General features: G+C 47.6%; 1 protein-coding gene across 8 annotated transcripts in view; it reads left to right on the top strand.

The window, feature by feature from the left end:
- Nucleotides 1-25,161, top strand: part of PCNT (pericentrin) — a 97,526-nt gene that overhangs the window by 49,872 nt on the left and 22,493 nt on the right. For 7 of the 8 annotated variants that reach the window (XM_027127691.1, XM_027127302.1, XM_027127391.1 and 4 more), the window contains 9 exons: nt 2,614-2,843; nt 3,241-3,357; nt 3,488-3,499; nt 4,259-4,465; nt 6,519-6,689; nt 14,081-14,962; nt 15,547-15,732; nt 21,140-21,856; nt 22,743-22,839. In XM_027127691.1, the coding sequence (XP_026983492.1) occupies nt 2,614-2,843; nt 3,241-3,357; nt 3,488-3,499; nt 4,259-4,465; nt 6,519-6,689; nt 14,081-14,962; nt 15,547-15,732; nt 21,140-21,856; nt 22,743-22,839 (2,619 nt within the window). The remainder of the gene's footprint in view (nt 1-2,613; nt 2,844-3,240; nt 3,358-3,487; nt 3,500-4,258; nt 4,466-6,518; nt 6,690-14,080; nt 14,963-15,546; nt 15,733-21,139; nt 21,857-22,742; nt 22,840-25,161) is intronic. The other variant, XM_027127480.1, reaches the window with a different exon arrangement.

The raw sequence follows: 25,161 nt of genomic DNA, 5'->3' as shown, positions 1-25,161 counted from the left end.
TGGGTCCGAGTGGTGGCTGGGCCCTCCCCGTCTGAGACCCGTGTTTGTTGTCACGGGCTCTCGTACCTCCAGCCTGCTCTCCCTGCGCGGGGCGTTAGGGCTTCAGGGTCGGGACCCTGTGGGAGATGCAGAGGTATGGGGTCAGGCGAACGGCCACATAGCCCTAGGCCTGGCGCCTCCCCTGCGTCCACTGTGACCGCCCCTCACCGCTGCAGAGAGGCCTCGCCCACCTGTGTGGTAGGGGCTGGCCGGAGGGCACAGATCCATGGAACCTTTTCCCCAACCCAGGCCAGTCTTTCGTCCTGCGTTTGTTTTATCCGCAGGAAATTCTCGTGTTTCCTTTGGGTCCTCTCGGTTTGCTTTCATCTTTACATGGCTAACCCACCTTAGTTCCTCACTGTTGTCTGGTCCCTGTCTTAGCTGCCCGGCCACCTGGGGACTCCCGCTGCGCTGCCGCCCTGCAGGAGCGTGCCGGCCTGGCACCTGGCCTTCCCTTCCCTTCTCAGGCGCTGTCTTGGGGGCCACTTGGTCCCGATTCTGCTTTGGCTCCTCGTGAACACTGGCCAGCTTCCAAAGGGTGGGGGGTTCTGGCGCCCGTGGGGGAATTCAGCTCAGCCTCACCTGTTCTCGCGTGTCTCGTGCCCACTTTCAGGGCGATGCCATCTGTCCTCTGTGTTTTTCCTTGTTGTCTTTAAAAGTCAGCAGCAAGGCCCTGGGAGCCGGGACCTGCTGCAACACGAGGGCCAACAGTGGCCTTAGTCTCAACAGAGACCCAGCGGCTTACGCTGCAGCTGTTACTCACCCTTACGGTCCTGGAGGTGGGAATCCGAGGTGAAGGTGCCGACACGGTCGCCTTCTGGTGCGAGCCCGCCTCCCACTCGTGGATGCGCCTTCTCGCTGGGCCCTCACGTGCAGGAGGGGCAGCAGCTCCGTGGGGCCTCTTTTATAAGAGAAGCGCTCACCCCCTCATGGGGCTTCACCCTCCGCACCTCATCGCCTCTGAAGGCTCCACCTCCAAACACCAGCATGTGAACTCTGGAGGCACAGCATTCGGACCAAGCAGTGGCACCACGGAAGTAACACACGTTTCAGAGGTTGTCCAAGGCCTGGCATCAAGGCCACAACGTTTCCTGGAGTCCTGCTGCTGACATTTTCCCTTCTCTTATTTCTAACTTTCATATCTTAAGTCACCCAGTTTTCTGTTTTCATTTCTGAAAATGCTGTGTGTTTTCATTCATAGGCACTCCTGTTTCTATAGCACACAAGGATTCAGGTTTGTAACAGCACATGAGTGATTTCTGTGTGATATGCTGTATGTTTGCGTCAGGTTTTGCCAATTTTTTACTAAAGAGGACAAGTACTTAGCTTTTGTGGCAAACTACTACATGAAAGATAACTTTGATCGTCAATATTCATACATAAAAATGGGCAAGCGTTTCTGTCACGATGCTTAACTGCAGTTACTGAGCCGCAGGAAGCCTGTCTTGCCATAGTCGTCCTTGGGCTGGGGGCCTGCACTGGGGGCCCCAGGAGGTCTCCTGATTCTGGAGTTGGCCCTCTGTGTGGCCTTAATGGCCGCATGGACACCTCCCCTCAGTCCTGCCTGCACGAAGGCTGTGTGACCCTGAAGCGGGTCCTGTCTGGGTGGCTGGCCAGGCAGCACTGGTCATCACAGCAGTGGCACACGAGCCCTGCTTTCTAGTCTCTGAGGCCCGTGAAGGACATTGTTCTAACTGCATGTTTAAGCCTAATTTGCCATCGTTGCTGACTTGTTAGCCTGGAAGTTTATGGAGAATATTACATTAGTGGGGGTGATAGTTTGTCATAAAAGACAGATTTATACAAACCAAAATAATTAACTTTGGAAAGCTGGTGAAATACAAATACAGGCATACGGGTTGGACATTTCAGTTTCAGGATAGTTCCAACACTTGGATCCATTGCAGGGAGACCTCTTTTCCAAAGATGCTTGTTAACCTGTCGTTGCCCTTGGATCGTGGCCTCGCCGCCCCATCCGTTTTAGGTCGGCTTTAGATTTGCTGACGGCTCGACCCTTTTCCTCAAGACAGGTCCCCCCCGGGTGTGTAGGGAGGCCTGTGCGGTCAGCACATCAGCTGGGAACCTCCGCAGCGGGGCTGGTGTTTCCTCTGGTGGAGGTTTTAAGTTACATTTTATTTTTCCATGTTGGAGAATATACGTGAAGGCAGAATTCCCAGAAAATTACCTGATACGTCATTTGGGGACACAAAGATGTATTCTCTTCTCAGGCTTTAAAATTTTTTATTTTAGCCAATTTTCGTTTAAAAAGTATAATTTTTCCTTCCTCCCTCCCCGCCACCCCCCGCAGAAGTTCTCAGCCTTGTTTTCAGTGGGTTTTGCCAGAACTGTGGCTGTTTATTAGGACGTGGGCTCGGGATCTGACAGGTCGAGGGTGCACATCCGTCCTCTCGAGGCGGCTGTGTCCTTGGCCGAGTCACACGCCCGTGGGGGGTGGAGGGATACGCATGCTGCCCCCCCCCGCGCTCCATCGCTGGAGAAACGCGCATCTCCACGTTTCTGCCGGCCCACGGCTCCCTGGGCTGGGCTCCTCAGCTGTTTCCTCGGCACCTTCAGCTCTTCAGAAGGAAGTGGAGTCGCTCACCAAGGAGCAGTCGGAGACCAAGGAGCAGTCGGAGAAGGACCGCTCAGCGCTGCTGTCCCAGATGAGGCTCCTAGAGGCAGAGCTGGAGGAGCAGCTCTCGCGGCAGCAGGCGTGTGCCCGGCAGGCCGAGGAGCTCTCCGCCCTGAGGCAGCAGATGGGCTCCCTGGACCAGCAGCTGCGCCGCCAGCGCCAGTTCATGGACGTAAGAGTCTCGAGCGATGGGTTTGTTTGCGTCACCGGAGGTCATCTTCGCAGCGCGAACTTCATTCTAGGTTGTTAAGTAGCTTCTGTGCTAGCGCGTCGGGATGAACGTGAGCACAGCCTGGAGGACGTCTCTCGGGTGCTGTGCACGCGCAGCTTGCCCTGGCCCGGGGCGGTGTCTGCTGGCCCTCTGCCGTCTGCTTTCTGTCTCTCCTGCCCATGTCTCAGAAGCCGCCCCGGGTCCCACCTGGGGACTGCGCCTCTTCATGTGGCTCCGTCATTCGCGGTGCCCATGACAAGGGGGCCCCTTCCGCCCGGTCCCCGTCCTCCGCTCCTGCCTGCAAAGGGCGGTGGGGACGCTCGGGGAAACGGTCCAAACAGGCTGCCTCTCGCGACAGGTGCAGGCGGTGGAGCGGGAACGCGAGCGCGAGGACTTCCAGCAGGAGATCCAGAGGCTAGAGGAGCAGCTCCGCCAGGCAGCCCGGCTGCGACCGCCGGGTCCCTGCGACAGCGACGTAAGTCAGCCCGCCCGCCGTATGCCAGGCCCTGCCTGTGGGGAGCGGTTCTCTGCGCTGCTTTCAAAAAAAGCTTTACCTTTAAACCCTGTTTTGCCTTTCATGTACACGAAAACGACCACGGGTGCAGCTGGATGGTGAGGTGCGAGTGCTCCGTGCTTGTCTGTGTCTGTGCGTCGTCCGTTTGCTTCCTCGGTGCTGCCGCCCCTCGCCTGTTCTCTGCATGACCAGACAGGGAGGGGTTGGTGCACGGGGCCCTGTCTCTGGTTTGTTTTTCTTGCTTCCTTCTGCTTGGGGTCGGATCTGTCTGCTTCTTCCTGTCTGAGGTCGCTGGAGTTGATTTGCTTATTCTTTTTAAAAATTAAAATTACTTTGAGATGATTGTGGATTCACTTGTAGTTAGAGGAAATAAGACCAGTTCCCCGCATGGTGATGTCCTGCAGGAGGCCCCAGCCAGGGTGTGGACATGCAGACAGGAGACGCCCACTCCCTCCCACCCGCTAATCTGCGCTCTCTCCACAGCTTTGTAATTTCCAGGCTGTTGTGCAAATGGACCATAGGTGTAACCTTTGCACTCAGCCTGCTTCTCGACCCTGACCCAGGCGGTGCTGTATCTATCTGTGCTTGGTTCTTTTTTTTTTTTTACTGCTCAGTGGCTTTCCATTCCTTCCTCCCACAATTTATTTTATTTTACTAACAAATTCTGTGTTATTTTTTGTGTATCATTTTACAGAGAGAATTCTGTCTTATTCTTCCACCAGGCTTCACTGTGCAGCGTGGGTCTAGAAAACCATGCAGAGGATCAGTTTTCTCACAGTTGTGTTGTTGTACTCTCTTTACTTTGCAAGGTGGGATTTTTTTTTTAAACTATTGTTTCTGAAGCATTTTCTGTGGTTTTTAGATCGAATTGTTAGAAGAAAAATTGAGAGAAAAATCAGATGGACTTAATGAACTGATTATAAAGAAAGAGTTGGCAGATAGACAAGTATTAATCCAGGAAGAGGAGATAAAACGTCTGCAGGAGACGAACGCCAGCACCACGAGAAAACTGATGCAGCTCCAGGGAGAACTGGAGAGACAGCGGAAAGCTGCGAGGGACCTGGAGCAGGTGAGCGTGCGGTCCCAGGGCGGAGGGGGGCGGCCGGGGGGAAGCTGCCGTGGTGGGGCTTCCTTTTCACCGCAGACCCCCAGCTCTGACTGCTCCACTGTGGACACAGGGTCACCAAGCGTGTGGGGGTCTCCCCAGTCCCCGGCAACCGCAGCTGGGTGTCCTGCGACTTAGCTCAACTCTGACACCGTCTACCTGGAGATGGCGTCAGACCCCGCAGCTTAAGGGCTCAGTCCCACAGGACTGTCCCCGCACCCAGATGCCCAGCTCAGGTCCAACTTTTATAAGTTGAGGATCCCACGACCCCCTCCTGGGTTTCAACGAATTTGCTAGAGTGGCTCACAGAACTCAAAACACTTTACTTACTGGGTTGCCAGTTTATCATAAAAGGATGCAGTTGGGGAACAGCCAGATGGAGGGTGCAGAGGGCAGGTGGGGAGGGCGCACTGACCCAGAAGCTCCTGGAAAGCCATCCTTTTGGGTTTTGTGGAGGCTTCATCATGCAGCCACGATTGGCCATTGGTGATGGGTTCACCCTTCAGCCCCTCTCCCCTCCCTGGAGGCCAGGGCTGGGACTGAAAGTTCTGACCCTTTAGTCCCATGGTCAGTTCCCCTGGCAAACAGCCCCGGTGGCCTGGGGCTTCCCCAAAGTCACCTCTGTGACACAGACTCAGATGTGGCTGGAGGGGCTTGTTGGGAATGTAGGGCACCTTCGTCACTCTCATCGCTCAGGGAGCACCAAGGTGTCAGGCGCTCTGTGCCAGGCATCGGACAGAGACCAGGTGCGTGTTTCTCATTGCACATCACAGTGTCGCATTTAGTGTAATAACATTTCATACCAGTTTTATAGCACTCCTTTGTCTCTCAAGTACTCTTGAGTTTATCGCTAGTAATTAAGTAAATCTTCAAGATTTTAGGTTTAGAAAGATTATTTTATTAAATACTTTACATAGAGCCTAGTTATAATTATTTTAATTTTTGAGTAAGGAATTTATGTCAGCTCCTCAGTGAAAACACCTCTGGTGATAGTTCTTCTAGTTGTAGTTTGGAATTACGCCTCAGGGATGTGCACGTTCTTGTGTCTAAGAGTTTAAGATGAGGTGGGAAAGCTGCGTGTGGGCAGGTCCCCTGATTGGGAGTGGGGCAGGGCGGTGGCGTAGGAGGGCCTTTCCAGTCAGCGCTGCCCCTCCTTTGAGCATTTAGCCTGAAGGAATCCAAGTTTCTTGTATCTCGTGTCACTGGGGGTTTAAAGGTTACTTGAAAGTCTGAGGCTCAATAAGAAATTTTATTTTGGAATCGTTTTGGCCCTAAGAAAACCCTGGCTCAAGGAGGAGAGTTTTATCAGGTGTGTTTGGTTTGAAAATGCTGATGAGAACCACTAGGTGAAGCCCAGGCCCCTTCTTGAGGATGTGCTGTGTGGGAAGGACGTCCAGCACAGGCCCCGTGCCTCCTGAGTCAGCCAGCGGCTCGCTCTGTCCCCCCTTGCTTGGGGACAGTTCTGGGCGGCTCCCTCCTCCAGCCAACAGCTACCGAGCTTACTAGGCACCAGGCTGTAGAAAATGCCTTTTTTTTCCTCTACAAAGTTGGACCATGTGTACAATTTTGGATGCCTATTTCTTCCCCACTTAATGTGCTGTGACCATTCCATCCATAGTAAATGTTCCCTGAAAACTTTTTACTGGGCTGCTAACACTCATTGCGTGGATGTGTTGTCAGCCATTGACGTGTGCTTTGTCAGGTTCTTCCCAGTTAAAACAATTTGCTGACAGTCTGGAGACCCTTTTGGTGCCTTGTTGAATAATGACTGGGATAAGTTCCTTGCAGTGGAATCTCGGGCGCACGTGGCGGCTCTGTTTGGGCTGCACCCTCCACTAGGCAGGCATCTGCTCTGGAGCATGGCTGGGTCTGTGGATGGTGTGTCTGGCATGTGCAGGTGTGCACAGGTGTGCTCCAGAAGGGCTGAGGATGACCTACACTTTAATAACAAGCTGCAGTTTGAGGCCCCCAATTTCCTGAAACACTTGCCTAAAATAAATCTTTTTTTCTTAAATAGGACAAAGAGGCATTACAGGAACAGCAGATGAGTAACTTGCTCCTGGTGTCCACACTGCAGTCTAAACTGGATGAGGGCAAATGCCTGGGGTCACCTGCGGGCAACCGTCCTGACGATGCAGAAGTCCAGCTGGAGGCGGTGCACAGGACGCTGCTGCAGCATGAGGACGAGGTGCGTGTGGGGCGGGCCTTGTGGGAGTGTCCCCTCACTGCTCCGTGTCTGCTGGTGGCCTCCCCTGCGCTTCTGTGTAGAGGACAGGACATCCAAGCGATACAGTTTGTGGGCTTGTCACTACTGTGTACGCTTTGTAATTTTAACATTTCTATGTGGATTATAGGACAGTAAGTTTTTCTGGCACGTACTTTAAATCTTTCAAAGTGATTTTAATAATTATTAAATCGATTAGAATATTAGATCTTTTTTTTTTTTTTTTTTTTTTGTGGTACGCGGGCCTCTCACTGTTGTGGCCTCTCCCATGGCAGAGCACAGGCTCCGGACGCACAGGCTCAGCGGCCATGGCTCACGGGCCCAGCTGCTCTGCGGCATGTGGGATCTTCCCGGACCGGGGCACGAACCCATGTCCCCTGCATCGGCAGGCGGACTCTCAACCACTGCGCCACCAGGGAAGCCCGGTGTTTGTGTTTTTGATGTTGAGTTGTATGAACGGTTTATATATGTTGGATGTTAACCCTTTATTGGTCCTAATATTTGTAAATATTTTCGGCCATTCAGTAGGTTGTCTTTTCATTTTGTCGATGGCTTCCTTTGCTGTGCAAAAGCTTTTAAGTTTATTCAGGTCCCATTTGTTTATTCTTGCTTTTGTTTCCTGTGCTTTAGGAGACAGCACCAAGAAAATATTGCTATAATTTATGTCAAAGAGTGTTCTGCCTGGTTTTCCTCTAGCAGTTTTATGGTTTCCGGTCTTGCATTTAGGTCTTTTTCCTTTTTTTTTTTTTTTTTTTTACAGTTTTTATGGAGCTATATATATATATTTTTTTAACTTATTTTTATTTTATTTTTTTAATTTTTGGCTGTTTGGTTTCGTTGCTGTGCACAGGCTTTCTCTAGTTGCAGCAAGTGGGGGCTACTCTTTATTGCCATGCGCAGGCTTCTTATTGCAGTGACTTCTCTCGTTGCAGTGCGTGGGCTTCAGTAGTTGCAGCACACGGGCTCAGCAGTTGCAGCACGTGGGCCCTAGAGCACGTGGGCTTCAGTATTTGAAGTGCATGGGTAGTTGAGGTGTGCAGGCTCTAGGCGCGCGGGCTTCAGTAGTTGTGGCTCACGGGCTCTAGAGTGCAGGCTCAGTAGTTGTAGCACACGGGCTTTGTTGCTGCGTGGCATGTGAGATCTTTCCGGACCAGGGATTGAGCCCGTGTCCCCTGCATTGGCAGGTGGATTCTTAACCACTGCAGCACCAGGGAAGTCCTGTGCACTTAGGTCTTTAATCCATTTTGAATTTATTTTTGTATATAGTATTAGAGAATGTTCTAATTTCATTCTTTTACATGTAGCTGTCCCGTTTTCTCAGCACCACTTATTAAAGAGGCTGTCTTTTCTCCATTGTATATTCTTGCCTCCTTTGTTGTTGATTAATTGACCATAAGGGTGTGGGTTTATTTCTGGGCTCTGTATTCTGTTCCATTGATCTGTGTATCTGTTTTTGTGCCAATACCATGCTGTTTTGATTACTGTAGCTTCATAGGGTAGTCTGAAGTTAGGGAGCATGCTACCTCCAGCTTTGTTCTTTTTCTCAAAATTTCTTTGGCAATTTGGTGTTTTCTGTGGTGCCATATACATTTTAGGATTATTTGTTCTGGTTCTGTGAAACCTGTCGTGGGTATTTTCATAGGGAGTGCATTAAATCTGTAGATCGCTTTAGGTACTATAGACATTTTAACAGTATTCTTCCAATCTCTGAACATGGAATATCTTTCCATTTCTTTGTATTATCTTCAGTTTCCTTCATCAGTGTTTTATAGTTTTCAGAGTAGAGGTCTTTCACCTCCTCAGATAAGTTTATTCCTAGTATTTTATTCTTTTTGATGTTTTCTTTCTCTTCTGGTACTTCATTATTAATGTATAGAAAAAGCAACAGATTTCTGTATATTAATCTTGTATCCTTAAACTTTTCTGATTTCAGTTTAGTTCTAATAGTTTTTTGTTGGAAACTTTGGGGTTTTCTATATAAAGTATTAACATCATCTGCAAATAGTGATAGTTTTAGTTTTTCCCTTCCAATTTGGATGCCTTTTATTTCTTTTTCTTGTCTGATTGCTGTGGCTAGGATTTCTAATACTATGATAAATAGAAGTAGCAAGAGTAGGTATTCTTGTCTTTTTCCTGATTTTAGAGGGAAGGCTTTCAACTTTTCACCAATAATATGATGTTAGCTGTGGATTTGTCATAAATGGCCTTTATTATATTGAGATATATTTCCTCTTTACTAACTTTGATGAGAGTTTTTATCATGAATGGATGTTGAATTTTGGCACATGCTTTTACTGCATCTATTGAGACGATTGTGTATTTTTATCCTTCCTTTTGGGAATGTGGTGTATCATATTGGTTGATTTACAGATATTGAATCCTCCTTGCATCCCTGGAATAAATCTCACTTGATCATTGTGTGTGATTTCTTAATGTATCATTGGATTGGTTTGCTAATATTTTATTGAGGATTTTTACATCTATATTCATTAGAGATATTGCCGTAACTGTCTTCTTTGGTAGTGTCTTTTTTTTGGTTTTGGTATCAGGGTACTGATGACCTCAGAGAATAAGTTTGGGAGTGTTCCCTCCTCTTCAGTGTTTTGGAATTGTTTGAAAAGGATAGGGATTAGCACTTCCTTACATGTTTGGTATAGTTCCCCTGTGAAGCTGTCCGTTACTGGACTTGTGATTCTTTTGCTAATTTTTTAAAAGTTGGGTTCATTTTCTTATTGTTCAGTTTTGGGAATTCTTTATATCTTCTGAATACTTTTTTGATATATGATCTGCAGATACTTAACCCACTCTGTGGTTTGTCTCTTCACTCTTCAATAGTGTGTTCTACAGATCAAGACCTTTTTAGTTTTGATGAAGTTCAATTTATTAAATTTTAAATGGGTTATGCTTTTGGAGTTGTATCTAAGAGCTCTTCTCCTAACCCAAGACGACAAAAATATTCTCTTATGTTTTCACTTAGAAATTTCATAGTTTTGCTTTGTATTCAAATCTATGGTATACTTTATATTTGGGCACATGGATGTCTAATTTTTCCAGCTCTGTTCAAATGCTAATCTTTTTTCCGTTTAATTGCCTTTACACCGTTCACAAAAATCAGTTAACCATATTTATTTAGATATCTGAACTCTGTTCAGTTATATTGATCTAGGTTTCTCTTTCTTTACTAATATCACACTGTTTCTATTTCTATACTTTTACAGTAAGTCTTGAAACCAGGTAATGTAAGTCATCCAACTTTTTCTGTTTACAAATTTGTTTTGGCAATTCTGCTTCCTTTAACTTTCCATGTAATTGTAGAAGCAACAAAGTGATACCTGCAAAAATGTTTTGCTGGTATTTTGATTGGGATTGCATTGAATCTACAGATTGATCTGGAGAAAATTAACATCTTAACAATTTTGAGTTTTCCAAACCATGAACATGGTGTAAGTCTCCATTTATTTGTCTTCTTGGATTTCTTTCAGTGATATGTGGTTTTCAATTTATATATCCTGTATATATTTTGTTAGATTTATGTCTAGGTACTTTATTTTTTATTGTGCTATCTTAAATGATATGTTCATTTAATTTAAAATATGGTGTGTTTTATTTCACATTAAATTCTAATATGGTAGATTATATTGATGAATTTTCAAATATTGAACCAGCCCTGAATCCCTGGAATAAACCCCACTTGGTCATGGTGTATGGTTCTTTTATATCTGCTGAATTCTATTTACTAGTGTTTTGTTTGTTTGTTTGCGGTACGCGGGCCTCTCACTGTTGTGGCCTCTCCCGTTGCTGAGCACAGGCTCCGGACGCGCAGGCTCAGTGGCCATGGCTCACAGGCCCAGCCGCTCCGTGGCATGTGGGATCTTCCCGGACCAGGGCACGAACCCGCGTCCCCTGCATCGGCAGGCGGACTCTCAACCACTGCGCCACCAGGGAAGCCCCTTTACTAGTGTTTTATTAAGAATTTATATATTCATCATGGATATCGGTCTGTAGTTTTCTTGTGATATCTGTCTGGTTTTGGTATCAGGGTAATATTGGCCTCACTGAATGAATTGTTCCCTCTTCTGTTTTCTGTAAAAGATTGTTCAGTATTGGTGCTATTTATTATTTAACTCATTACTGATGGGGGGATTTTTGCAGAAACTAACACCTGTGTCCGGTGATTTTTATTTTGGCCAGCCTGAAATAATTCTGTTATTTCAGTAACACTTTGCAGGTTATTACAATGGTTACACCTAATGCACCTGTAAAGTCTCCTAATTTTTGTGAAATGTTGTCTTCAGTCTGTTCTACTGTAGAAGCAAAGGAGCATTCTCCAGCACCATGAGTTTCATTTTCATTTTCCGTATTGGAATTAATCACTAAGGTTTTCTGTCTTTTTGTTGATCTAATATTCACATCATCTGAATCAGAACTATCTTCTGAAGAATTATCATTTTCTGAGACACTAGTATATATGTTGCTTGGACAATCGGAGAAAGTATCTGCAAAAATTCACTGAAAAATTCTTCTTCACTCAAAATTTCACGAGGCGTCATTTTTGAAAATTTTACATTTATAATATACACAATGTTGGAACAAAAACCTAACAGAGAAAAATGTGAATGATAATGACAATCGTAAGTTGTATAATGAACCCTTGATCCATTTTAAGCTTTAGCATCTTTGTGCAGTGATGTTAATTGTATCACTCTCTAAAAACGTATTGATACATCTCCAGTCAATAACATTCGGGTAACAAAAGACGTATTAATATGTCTCCTGTCAATAATGTGTTAATTGTTGAGTAACACCATCTGGGCCTGGCAAGTTCTCTCTTTGTTTTTAAATTACAGATTCAATTTCCTCAATACTTACGGGATTGTTCAAATTAATATTTCGCATTGGGAAGTTTTGGGCCATTATTTATTGAGGTATTTTTTGGCATCATTCTCTTCTAGAGCTCCAGTTACAAATACGCCATACCTTTTACATCGTCCTACGGGTGTTGGAAGCTGTGTGCATTTTTTATAATTCTTTTCCTCTGATGGGATAATGTCTGTGACTCTTCAGAGTTTGAACTCTGTCATGTTCAGGATTTTCTCAAGCCCATTGGAGTGATTTTCTAAATTTCCTATCTTTTTGTTTATCATGAACATGCTTACCTTTATGTGCTTGAACACAGTTATAACATCCTTATTTGCTTCTTCCAGCATTTTTGTCATCTCAGTTTTAGTTGTCACTGGTTGTCTTTTCGTGTCAGAGTAGGCCACGTGATGCTGATTTTTTTTTAAATAATTTTGATTTGCATCCTTGATATTCTGCAGATAATGTTGTGGAAACTCTTGCTTCCCAAAACAGTGAGATTTTTCTTTTAGTGGTAGTCATGTTGGTCGGACTTGAAGTTTGCACTCTGTCTTGCCTGTAGAGATCGCATGAAGTTTGGTTTCCCTTCCCTGCTTCTCTGTCTGTTGTCTTTTTCTCTCCAGAGCCCTGGCAGCCCTGGCTGCCCCAGTTCCCTCTTCTCGGCCTCATCTGGCTGCACTGCCTGATGGCACAGCCTGAAAGATGGAAACTCCCCCATCTGGTAGCCTTTGCTGCATCAGAATCCCCAGCATGACGTCCTGGGCCTGTAGGCAGGTGGGATGTACCTCTGGGTTTCACGGAGTCGGTCTGCGTGCCCATTGTGGAGCTCCGTGGGCCCTCTGTGACGCCGTGCTGGTGCTGACTCTCCAGATGCCCACAGAATCCGCTGGCTGAGAGAGAAGCACCCTCTGAGCCTCACTCTTAGCTGCCTGGGGTGCGTGGCACTGTCCCGTGCACTGTGCACTGTCGCATGTCAGAGGCACCACTCCTCCCGCATTCAGGGAGATGTGACACATGTGTTCTGGCCCTTTTTCTATGTTCTGCAACTGCAGTTCTGTTCTTCCCTCTCTGGGCTTTGTGAACATCGCTGCGCCTCTGCTTCCTCACTTGCTCCAACTGCACTGTATCTTAGAGGACTTATTTTAGATTTTAGTGTCTTACCTCTTAATACCACTTTCACGTGCTAGCTTTGATAAAGTGTGATGCTTGTGTTGTGACTTTGGCGCTTTTGTTGTGCACACGTTTTCATCTCAGTGTGCTGAGTGCACCGAGTGCATCAGGCCAAACGCATGCAGACAGAGTTACCCCCCCGACTCCCTTCAGTCGTCCGTGGGTGGGGAGACGTGGGTCTGTGCAGCACACAGCGTGGGGCTGGGTAGAGGGTCTTGCCTCACACTGAGAACTTTTCTTTTGCCAACTACATACAGTGGCGTCAGATGTGCTAAGTGTGAGTGTGATGTACAGCTTACGCCATCCAAACCAAAACCAAACATCAGTTTTCTTATTTTTGTTTTCACTATGGGCCAGGTTTGGATTTGTGTTTGAAGTAATGGTTAAGTAGTACTAGTGAAACCAAGAATTGTATGAAACTCTTAATTTTTAGGACGTATAAGACGTTACTATAATCAATTGCTTGAAAATTGTTAACTAGAACACAGATTGGTTAGAACTTTTCAATTTTTTGGTCACTACTATTGATGTAGTCTTAAGAGAATGTCATTTGGAGCCATAATGGCACAGATTTCAATTCTGATTTTCCATTTACTGTCTTTGTGGTCTTGGCAAGATATTTCATATCTAGATTTCAACTGTCTCATCTTTTAAGTAGGAACAATAACATTTCTTATCTTAAAATTGTTGAGAATTAGATTAAATAGCACAAGTAGAAGCATCGTTTGATGCCCGCTGTGTTGAGTCCCCGCATCCCCGCAGTGCACAGTGTGGACAGCGTGCTGTGTGCTCTGGCTCGTTCATGTTCTTCATGACTGCAAACTCCCTCAGCCGATCTTCTCACTTTTATTCCTGTTCTGGTGTTAGAATGACACCTAAAATCTAAATACCCCTTCAGGAAAATCAAACAAATCAAAGGTGTTTAAATGTTAAGAAAATAGACATTTAAAAGGTGGTGAAAACATTCATGTGTAGTGTCATCGACTGAGACGTGGCCAAGTTAGAGTTTCCCCTGAACCCTGGCAGCCGAGGGTTGGGGTCTGTCACAGCGATGGGTGTGGCCTTAATGAAGCGTTTGAACGAGCAGCAAAGCAGCAACTGCAGATACGAATGTTTGACCATTTTGACATACTTGAAGCAGCTGGGTGTTCTGGGTGTTCTTCAGATCTTAGTGTCATTTGGCGATGTTGTTAGTTACTTCCACAGCTACTCTTAAGATGCGAAGTCTCCACTTCTGTAAGAATGAGTTCAGGCCCAGCTGTAAGTGGAAAGGGGAACTTCTGAAGTTGATGTATGTCATTTGCCTCTGAAATGTGCTTTTTCTTCAGGTTTTGTATAACAGAAGTTCTGAAATTGAAGAGCTGAAATCCATTATTGAGAATTTGCGAGAGAACCAAGAGAGGTTACAGAAGGATAAAGCACAGGAGATTGAACAGCTCCATGAGGTCATCGAGAAACTGCAGAGGGAGCTCCCACTCGGGGGACCCGCAGCGCCCCAGGCCAGTGATGGCAGAGCCGCCAGCCTGCAGAGCGAGCTGCTGGGCCTCCCGGCTGAAGGAGCCAAGGCCTGCGCGGAGCTGGAGGGCAAGCTGCGTGCCGCCCTCGAGGCCAAGGAGGCCCTGAGCCGGCTGCTGGCCGAGCAGGAGCGCGGGCACGGCCAGGCCCTCGAGGACCTCCAGCAGCGCCTGCAGGCCGCAGAGGAGGTGGCCGTGCGGCAGCTGGCCGCGTCGGGGCCCGGCGCCGCCCTCAGGGAGGCCGAGGTCCAGGCCCTGGCCTCCCAGATCCGCGAGTTCGAAGCTGCCCTGCGAGCCAAGGAAGCAAAGATCGCAGAGAGAGAGTTAGAAATCAATGCTCTGCACCAGCAGAAGTCAGCCCACTCTGCCGAGCTGGAGGCCATCCTGGCAGCCGTGGCCCGCTTCCGCTGCGCCCTAGAGCAGCAGCTCCTGGCGGCCTCTGGGGAGCCCCCCGAGCTGCAGCGGCTCCGGGCGCAGTGCGTCCGCCTCAGCTGCCAGCTGCAGGCGCTCAACCAGCGCTTCCTGAGGTGCCAGAGGGAGCCGGACGAGCGGCAGGCGAACGGGGCCCAAGTGGCAGGCAGTTCCGGGGGGTGGGCATCCTGGGGAGAAGAGGCCTCCTGCCACGAAGAGGTGGAACAGGATGTGTGTGGCAGGTGGCTGGCTGAGGCCCCCCACGGCCATGGCGGTAACCCACAGGTGGGCTCCTTCTTCATCAGGCCACAGGTGGTGCAGCCTCTTTGTGCAGAGAGCTGTGTGCACGTGGGGAGCCGGGGTGTGTCTGGGGATCTGGGGGTGCACGTGGGGACCTGGGGTGTGTCTGGGGAGCTGGGGGTGCAGGTGGAGGGTCAGGGTGTGTCCGGGGATCTGGGGGTGCAGGTGGGGAGCTGGCATGTGTCTGGGAGCTGGGGGTGCAGGTGGGGATCTGGGGTGTGTCTGGGGAGCTGGGGATGTGGGAGGGGAGCTGGCGTGTGTCTGGGATCTGGGGGTGCAGGTGGGGAGCTGGGGGGCAGCTGTGCTGTGTTCCGTGTCTGCTGGGGGCCGTCTTCGCGGCTTGCCCAGCTCCAGCACCTGCTGACCTGCTGTGCGCACCGCTGGTCTCCTGCTCCATGCATGTGTGTGATTCTGGCCCTGAGCTGTGGGCTCTCCCTCGGGGCCTGCTGGCTGGTGCTCCGGCTGCAGAGCTCCTGGGACTCTGAGGTAGCCTCACTGCACTTCTGACTTTGCGATGCCTTCGGCTGTGTGCTCATAAGCATTGTCCTTGTTTTCTCTGCTCGTCACAGAGCCCTATTAAGGAGGATCCGCAGCTGGCCAAAGCCCTGCCGACGTTGACCCGCGCAGGTCTCAGCCAGCAGGACAGCGTAATGTCGGTGCTCGCGGTCTGCCAGCGGCAACTGGAGTCTGAGCTGCTGTTAGTGAAAAAGGAAATGTGCCTGCCTGCAGAGAGCGGAGTGTCGGGAACAGCGAAGGTGCCTGGGCATGTCGGGGGTTGCGGGGGCACAGGACACGGCAGCTGGTCGCGGGTAGACACCCCCTCAGCGTCTTTGCTGCGACGGCAGGTTACGAGGACCGCAGCCAGGGGCGCCTTCTCCAGGCCCGCCGCTCTGGCAGTGCTGGTCAGATCCGTTTTGAGATTTCCCACGTGTTTGGTTTAAACGCACATTTCCCACGGTCTAATCAGCTGTGAAAAGTGAGCAGTCAGTTACTTTTTCCTCATAGTTGATACCAGTAGGATTTAACTGGGCTTCAGGGCTTGTGTCTGGATTTTCCGTGTGAGGACAGTTGCCCACAGCTGTGCTGCCTCCACAACCTTCATCACTTGCAAAGGCTTCACATTTATTGCTTGAACCTCAGGTGTTTTCCCTACATGTTTTCACTTGTCCTCCCAGCAAAGAAGAGCAGAGTAATCTACGACTCAACAGTTTTAAATTCTGATCACCAGGACGGAAGCTACAAGAAGGCTGCCTTTTCTTTTCCAGGGTGGGGAGGGTGCAGGTCGGCAGCATCAAATTGTTGCAGAGCTGAGATGTTTGAGAACCAAAAGTGGGTTTGGTTCTGAAGCCTGCTCAGATGCGGGCTCTCGTGAGCCAGTCACCCTGCTGGTGTGGACGTTGCACACTTCGCTGGGTGTTCCAGCCCCTCGTCTCCTGGGGGCGCTCCTGGGATGTGCCACGGGCCACGTGCACCGTGTTGGAAATTGGAAGATTCTGAATCCCACAGCACACAGGGCTCTGGGCCTGGGTCTGCAGGGTTTTTTTCTTTTATCTTTTTTTTTTGGTACGCGGGCCTCTCACTGCTGTGGCCTCTACCGTTGCGGAGCACAGGCTCCGGACGCGCAGGCTCAGCGGCCATGGCTCATGGGCCCAGCCACTCTGCGGCATGTGGGATCTTCCCGGACCGGGGCACGAACCTGCGTCCCCTGCATCGGCAGGCAGACTCTCAACCACTACGCCACCAGGGAAGCCCTGGGTCTGCAGTTTTGATAGAGGAAGGCTGCATCTGATGTCATGTGTTTATCAGATGCCCTCAGGAAATACACTGTTTGGAGAGAACCTTCACCTACTCTGTGTAGCAAACTTGTCTCAGCATCCTTATGATAAGAACATTTCTTTAAATTCTTAAAAGAGAGCTCGGCCCTGGGATATCCTGAGCTGGTCGCCAAATTTTTAGGAGTTACACACTGACAAGGAAATTCCAAATTCATTCCATAAATTACAATTTTGTGTTTTCCAATGTTTGCATATAGAACCTTCCAGGCCTTTTTCCTTAAAAAAACCCAAAAACAAGAAACTTACATCCTCAATAAATTGCCACAGAAATAGGTTATAACAGTTGCCTCTTTTTGTGTCGTGTGTGGCAAAATACATGTACAATTTACATCTTAATCATTTTTAAACGTATAGTTCAATCGTATTAAATACGTTTATAATGTGTGACCATGCATCTCCATAGCTCTTTTCATCTTGTAAAACTGAAACTACTCATTTAAACAATGACTCCCATTTCCTCCTTCCCCCAGGCCCTGGCAACCACCGTTATGCTTTCTGTTTCCGTATGATTTTTGAGATACACTAAGTGTTTACATAAGTGGCATCTCACAGTATTTGTTTTTTTGTGTTTGACTTATGTCACTCAGCATAATGTAATGTCATCAAGGTTCGTCTATGTCATAGCAGGTATCAGAATTTCCTTCCTTTTTAAGGCTGAATAATATTCCATTGTATGTATATACCACAGTATGCTTATCCATTCATCTGTCGATGGACACTTGGTTTGCTTCCACTTTTTTTTTAATAAATAAACAAATTTATTTATTTATTTATTTTTTCAGCTGCGTTGGGTCTTTGTTGCCGCACGCAGGCTTTCTCTAGTTGCGGCGAGCGGGGGCTACTCGTCGTTGCCGTGTGCGGGCTTCTCATTGCGGTGGTTTCTCTTGTTGCAGAGCACGGGCTCTAGGGCGCGCGGGCTTCAGTAGTTGTCGCATGCGGTCTCAGGAGTTGTGACGCATGGGCTTAGTTGCTCCACAGCATGTGGGATCTTCCCAGAACAGGGCTTGAACCTGTGCCCGCTGAATTGGCAGGTGGATTCTTAACCAGTGCGCCACCAGGGAAGTCCTGCTTCCACGTTTTAACTGTTGTGAATAGTGCTGTTATGAACATGGATGTGCAAATATCTCTTTGGGACCCTGCTTTCAGTTCTTCTAGGTATATACCCAGAACTACAGTGGCTGGATCACATGGTAATTCTACTTCTCATTTTTTGAGGAACTGCTGTAGTATTTTCCACAGTGGCTGTACCTGTTTACATTCCCATCAAAAGTGTACAAGAGTTCCAAGTTCTCCACATCCTCACCAATATTTGTTACTTTCTGGTTTGTTTGTTTTTGATAGTAGTCATCCTAATGGGTGTGAGGTGTATCTAATTGTAGTTTTGATTTGCATTTCTCAAATGACTAGTGATAGTGGATATCTTTTCAAGTATATGTTCTTTGGAGAGATGTCTGTTCAAGTCCTTTGGCAAATTTTGAATCAGGTTGTATGTTTTTTTGACTGAGTTTTACAAGTTCTTTATATATTTCTGGGTATATTAATCCCTTATTAGGTGTATGATTGGCAAATATTTTTTCCCATTTTGTGGGTTGCATTTTTACTCTGTGGATAGTGTCTTTTTTTTTGGCTGTGTTGGGTCTCTGTTGATGGGCGCGGGCCTTCTCTAGTTGCGGTAAGTGGGGGCTATGCTTCGTTGCGGTGTGCGGGCTTCTCACTGCGGTGGCTTCTCTTGTTGTGGAGCACGGGCTCTAGGTACATGGGCTTCAGCAGTTGTAGCATGTGGGCTCAGTAGTTGTGGCTCACGGGCTCTAGAGCGGAGGCTCAGTAGTTGTGGTGCATGGGCTTAGTTGCTCTGCGGCATGTGGGATCTTCCCGGACCAGGGCTTGAACCCGTGTCCCCTGCATTGGCATGCGGATTCTCAACCGCTGCGCCACCAGGGAAGCCCCTCTTCTCTTGTGTTTAATTGATTTTTTAAAATGGTGAAATGGTTAAATTCCCTTCGCGCTTCTCTTTGTGTGCATTCTTTTGTTATTTCCACATTTAGCATCCTAACACAAAGCACTCTGACTTGAATTTATACCAGCTTAAGTTTAAGAACACATAAAACTGTTCCTTTGTAGCTCCATCCCCACTCCTTTTGGTTTTTGATGTAACAAAAAGCCATCTTTATACTTATGTGCCTTTAAACATAAACTAATAATTCCTTTAAATGCATTAATCTTTTAAATTATGTAGAAAACAACACGTGGAGTTAGAAACTAAAGTTACAGTAATACTTTTAGACCAATAACTTAGGAATATGTATATTAGTCTTTTAGTTCGTGATGAAAACAAAAAGCGTAGTTATAAACCATTGTTACAATAACGTTAGCTTTTATAACTGCCCATGTTTTTACCTTTATTAAGATCTTTATCTCTCCATACAGCTTTGAGTTACTGTCTAGGGTTCTTTCATTTCCCCTGCCGGACTCTCCTGAACGTTTTTTACAGGGCAGGTTTTAGTGCTAACAAGATCCCTCAGCTTCTGTTTATCTGGGAACGTCTTAATTTCTAACCTACTGTTGATGGAGCTTTGCTGTACTTAGGGTTCTTAGCTGACAGTTCTTTTTCTTTTAGCACTTTGACTGTATTGACCTACTGTTCTCTGGCCTCCAAAGTTTCTGGTGGAGAAATCTGTTGATAAGCTTATCGAGGATCCTTTGTATGTGACAAGTCACTTCTCTCTTGCTGTTTTCAAGATTTTCTCATTGTCTTTGGCTTTGTGTAAGTTTGATTATTATATGTCTTTGGTGTGGGTCTATTTGAGTTCATCTTACTTGGAGTTTGTCGAGTTTCCTGGGTATTTATGTTCATATCTTTCATCAAGTTTGGAAAGTTTTCATTCATTATGTCCTCATATATTCTCTTTGCTTCCTTCTCTCTCCCTTCTTTTGGGACTCCCATTATGTGTATGTTGGTTTGTTCGGTGGTGTCCCATAGTTACCTGAGGCTCCACTTACTTTCCTCAATCTTTTTTTTTCTTTTCCCCAGACTTGATAATTTCCATTGTTCTGTCTTCGCAGCCACTGAATCTTTCTTCTGCCTTCTCATATCTACCTTTGAATCCCTTTAGTGAGTTTTTAATTTCAGTTATACTTTTTAACTGCAGAATTTCATTTCTTTTTCTTTATTGATATTTCTATTTTGTTCATGCTTTTTTTTTTTTTTTTACTTCACATTTTCCTTAGTTCTGTGAGCGTCTTTAAGAAGGCTGTGTTAAAGTCTTTGTCTAGTAGATCCATCATCAGGTCTTTTTCAGGGATGGTTTCTGTTGACTCACTTACTTCCTATGCCTAGGCCATACTTCCCTGTTTTTGATTTTTGTTGTTGTTGAACACTGAATATTTTTAATCTATTAATGTGGTAAATCTAGAAATCAGACTCTCCCTCTTTCTCAGTATTTACTTTTTTGTTGTTGTTGTTACTGTGTCTTTTTTTTTGGTTGATGTCTTTGTGCTAAGGATCAGCTTGAGATGTAAACTCAAGTTCTCAGATCCTTTCTGAGCCTGTGCCTTTACCCAGGCACACGCATTCACTTTAGAATTTCCTCTGTATATGCAGTTGATTTTGAATGTCCTAGTTTTAAATTTTTCCCCAAAGGGAAAAAGAGAAAAATGCAGTGGTGGGGAAAAAGGGGCACCAGTCCTTTCAATCCCCTGGAATTCACTTCCGCCAGAAGGGCAGGGGCTGGAACAGTTGGGGGCAGGTGCAACAGCCGTGGCCTCCTGCCTCTCTGCCTGCTCCTCTGTGATCAGAAGCATCATTCAGAGCCGATTCCCAGTTTTTGGAGGACAGGGTCCTTTTTGCCCACCCTAGGTCCTGTAAGATGCTCCAGGGACACACGCACAGCTGCCTCCTGGGTCCTGGGGTGGGGGATGGGTAGCTGTTCCTGTGCTAAGAGCTGAGAGCAGTTTAACCCTCCAAACCTTCCCCTGGAAGTTGCAAGCCTTCAGCAGACTGCAGACTTCCAGAACAGTTACATCAGGTACATTCTGCCAGTGCAGTATTTGCCCAGGCGGGAGAGGGGTTCCCGGTGCTGCCGGCTCTGCCATCCTTCCAGGAGCCTCTCCAGCAGTTGCCTTTTAGGCAATGAGCTTTAAGCCTTGAGTCTGTCTTTCATAGGATTTTAAAAAACTTGAAATCTTAAGAGTCTAGAGGGACAAAGGGCTCATCATGGAATCTCATCCTTAATTGTTCAGACAATCTCTGAAATTGGCTCATAAATAACAAACGTGACAACATGTAATTCACTTATTTTACTGTATGCATGTTCTTTTTTACCTGTAGGGTAAGGAAAAACTACTGGAAGATTGTCAGCTGCGGAAAGTTGATCTCATAGATCAGGTGAAACAACTTCAAGAAAAACTGAACCATCTGGTACATTGCATGAGCTTCCAAAACGTCAGGACAGAGGACTTGAAATATCAACAGGCATTGGAATCTCCACATGTTTTAGAAAATAATGCGAGTGATAGTTCCAGTAACAGTGAAGAAACTGACAGATCATCTCCTGTTGATGCATTTAATGTCACATGGGATCTAGTTGACATTATTGGAAATCAAGATTCGTTGATACAAAACGAGGTGCCAGATACTTCCACAGGAGAGCAGGTTGCTTTGCAAGACAGGTCACTCTGCTCACAGGGGAGCTTGTACGGGTGTTCCCGTGACCTCTCCCACACCCAGGGGACCAAGCCCTTGAAGAAAGTGCTCAGGACGATGGACCTGTCTTCCTGGAGCTCCCCTGAGGTCGTCAGGAAGGACTCAATCTCTGAGCGCCCCCCTAGCCTGCCCCTCACACCCTGCTTGGATGCCCTGAGCCAGTGCAGTCTGGACACCTCCCTGTGGGATGGGACGAGCACCCAGCTGCTCCAGGCTGACCAGTTAGGGCTGCTTTGTTACTCGGGCGAGTCAGCAGCAGGAACAGCCCCTAAGTGGGCGGGGTCTCCGTTAGCTGCAGACGGGGCCCCCTCCATCGACCACCATGCTCAGCGGGTGCCTGTGGTAAGTGGTCTCCCTGGGTGCTGTCCTGGTTTGGGTCCATGGGATGCCCAAGGCCCCAGTGTGTTCCCACTGGGTTGTGTCTACGTGGACGGCAGGGTCACAGCTGCAGTCGTTGTTGGCTCACCTCCTGTTGTGGCCTGTTGGCCAGGCCTGTGTGAGCAGTCCCCTGGTCAGCAAGTGTAGGGACAGTCAGCGTTCTGCAGGATGGACCCAAGTCTACTGTCATAGGAACATTCACAGCACTTTGGTTGTTTTTAAAAATACATGAAATGCATTACTCTCACTCAGAAATTCACCGCAGGCCTAACTTTGCTAACTCACACTGGCTCTGGGAAGTATAATCATAAACCTGTCTTCATGTGTGGTCTGCCTATGGATTCTTTGTCTGGAAGATGTTTTTTAGTTTTATTTTCAGTTCTATATCATGTTTAACAGGTTCTACATATAATGTTATTAATTTCAAGACACTTCAATATATTATTTTTGGGTTAGATTATATGTTATCTAACATAACTTTGAGATTTTGTGTATCTTAGATAAAATGAAAAATAAATTACGGGATATGTGTAATTTAAGGTATCCATATACGACCACTTCATATCCATATGCTTCCATTTCATATCCATATGCTACTACATCATGCAGAATTTTGAAAATCTGAAATATTTGCCAGGGACTTTGTAAACTATTCCTAGAGAACTGTGGGTGAACTTGATTAAATTATTATGAGCGTATGGCCTCGTGTCCACAAGTTGTGAACACTTTGAGTTCTGTGTGGGAAGATGATAAATTCAGGACTTAGCAAGTTTTCCATCTGGCAAGTTCAGTTCCATGATATAACACGTTATCATTTTATGACCATTTAAACATCTGCCTATTTGAACAGGAGAAAGATGTTGAAGATTTTATCATAACGTCTCTTGATTCTCAAGAAAAGTCAAGATCACCTCCTCTTGGGTTAGAAGGAAAAAGCGATGGAAAAAGTGAGTCAGTCACAAACTTTATTTTTACAGCTTCAGAGTACAGAATGGTGCAGAGTCCCTGTGCCCCCCTCGCACGTCCCGTGTTAACTTGCGATGTTGCGTGTGCACACTCTGCCTCTCTCTCTCTCTGTGTCTCTGTCTCCCTCTGGGTTTTTGCTCTGTTACTTGAGGGCCTGATGTCGTTTGACTCCTGAGAAGGTCCCTGTGTATTTCATGGCGTCCAGTCCACGCCAGGACATCCGCCCTGACCCAGGGCAGCATCGCGTCCGCATACTTCACTGAGATTTTGTCCCGTTAGTGCTCTCTACAGAAACAAGCAGTGGCTGCCACCATGCATCCAGATGTCCTTTGCGGGCTGGAGGCTGCTGAGAGCAGGCCAGGTGCCTGGCGCAGTGCTCGGGCCTGGACCCCATGAGGGCTGGTATGTTCGCAGCAGTCAGCATGTATGCATCTCGTGGGACTCCGTGAGCGCCCTGGCGGTGCCGTGCTCTTCATGTGGGTCAGTTTAGACTCTGCAGTTGTGTTGCCAGGTTTCATCCTGTTCCTTCTGAATGGCCGATGTCCTGGGTAGGTTTTCGAGACCCTGGGACGTTCTGTCCTCAAGCTCGGACCCACTTGGCCTCCATTGATGGTTCTTGGTGGTCTTGCCTGGATCCTTGTCACTGATGGCTGCCACACCGTGACTTTCTAACCTTATACTTTCTTTTATAATTGTTAGATTTTTACAAGTCAGTCACCTCAAGGTGTTTTGACTTTTGAAAAAAGTCACCATTGGCTCATTGGGTGCTTTTGAGGACAAGGCAGCGTGAAGTCCAGTTCACTGGCCATGTTGGCATTTGCGGAATGGGGCCAACAGCTTTTCAGCTGGTGCTCTCACTTCTTCCCATCAGTAGCCACGTGATGTAACAATTTGAGCAGTTCTGTGAGGTGCGTCCCAGGAGCAGCCTCTCGTCCAGTTTCCCTGCCTGGAGTCTCCGTTTCCTGAGGATATCATGTTCAACTTGCAGAAATTTGCTCTAGTATTTATTATTTATGCAGCACACCCCACACACCTCCCTTCCCGTCTCCCTAAAATGGCCCCACCTGCACTTTCTGCCCCATCACTGCCAAGTGTCTGCACTTCGAGGATGCGTGTTTGAGTGCAGGAATGCGCTGCCCATGACGGCCTTCCCTGCATCTTGGACGTGGTCCTTGCTTTCCGGGTTGGACCCCCGACAAGTTTCTGGAGGCAAAGCGTGTGCCGGGTACTTTGTGTGTGAACATTGACATCTTCCTGATGTCGGCATCTTGGACTTGGGCTTGACCCTGGGTGGGGAGTTGGGTTCCTTCAGAGCGTGGAGCCCGCCGTCCTGGACCCGGGTGTCATGAGAGCAGCGCATGGTCCCCTGGAGCACGTCCTCCCACCCCGAGAACTCTGCTTCGTCCTTTGGTCATTTCCCCCACGGTTTTGTCTCGTCTGTCTTGTTAATTCTTATTGATCACATATTGGACCTCTTGTACTAATTTTTTCTCATTTTCCATGTTTGTGTTCTTGTTCTCATTTCTAAGGGATTTTTCAGAGCTTTACTTCTTAAGCTTTGTATTGACTCTTTTTATTTTTGCTGTTTTAGTTTCTGACTAGTCCTCTTTCCTAACCCTAACCCTTGTTTCCCGAACGATACTCCCCTTCTTATTTCTCTGGGGATGCTCTGATTTTTCTGATGTTTTCTTCTGTTTGCTGCCTTTACTCTGTTTCTTCCACACTTTCTCTGAGTCTCTGTTTCTCTGTCTTTTGTGTTTGAATGCCCCCTGGCACGTTTGAGAAGGTAGGCTTCTGAGTGGGCAGCCGTGAACGGCTCACTGGATGGCAGCTCTGTGCTCAGAGGGGCCTTGCCGGTGGCTCCACGAGACCCACCTGCCCTCCCCGAGCTGTGTGCTGGTGGGGATGGTGGGCTCTGCTTTCCCACCGTGTGCCTCCTTCCGTTTTCCAGAGTGTGTGCTTCCTAGCCTTCCTGGACTGGCCACAGTTCAAGGCTCAGGAACAGCTCAGGGAGCTGCATGCTTCCGAGAGGTTAGGAGTTCTATTTTGAGGCCCCTCCCATCAGACAGAGGCTCCTGGAGTCTCGAATTTGAGACTCTGTTGAGGGCTCCCCAGCCAGGCTGCCCGGTCCGGGCTTTTCTGCACCCACCCCCAGATCAGGCGCCCCCGCCCCACGGCCAGGTGATTCGGGCCTGTCCTCCCACTCAGCCCCCTCCTCGTGTCCCGCTGCCCCTCTCGTCCGTCCTCCGAGGCACTCGGCACAGTTGCCAATTTGCCCCGTCTGTGGGGGGTGAGGAAACACG

This window comes from Aethalodelphis obliquidens, unplaced genomic scaffold, assembly GCF_003676395.1.
Source record: "Aethalodelphis obliquidens isolate GAN/ISIS:26980383/991018 unplaced genomic scaffold, ASM367639v1 scaffold1, whole genome shotgun sequence".
In the NCBI taxonomy this organism is placed as follows: Eukaryota; Metazoa; Chordata; class Mammalia; order Artiodactyla; family Delphinidae; genus Aethalodelphis; species Aethalodelphis obliquidens.
The sequence above is the reverse complement of the archived record's forward strand: the minus strand, read 5'-3'. Positions and strand labels throughout refer to the sequence as shown.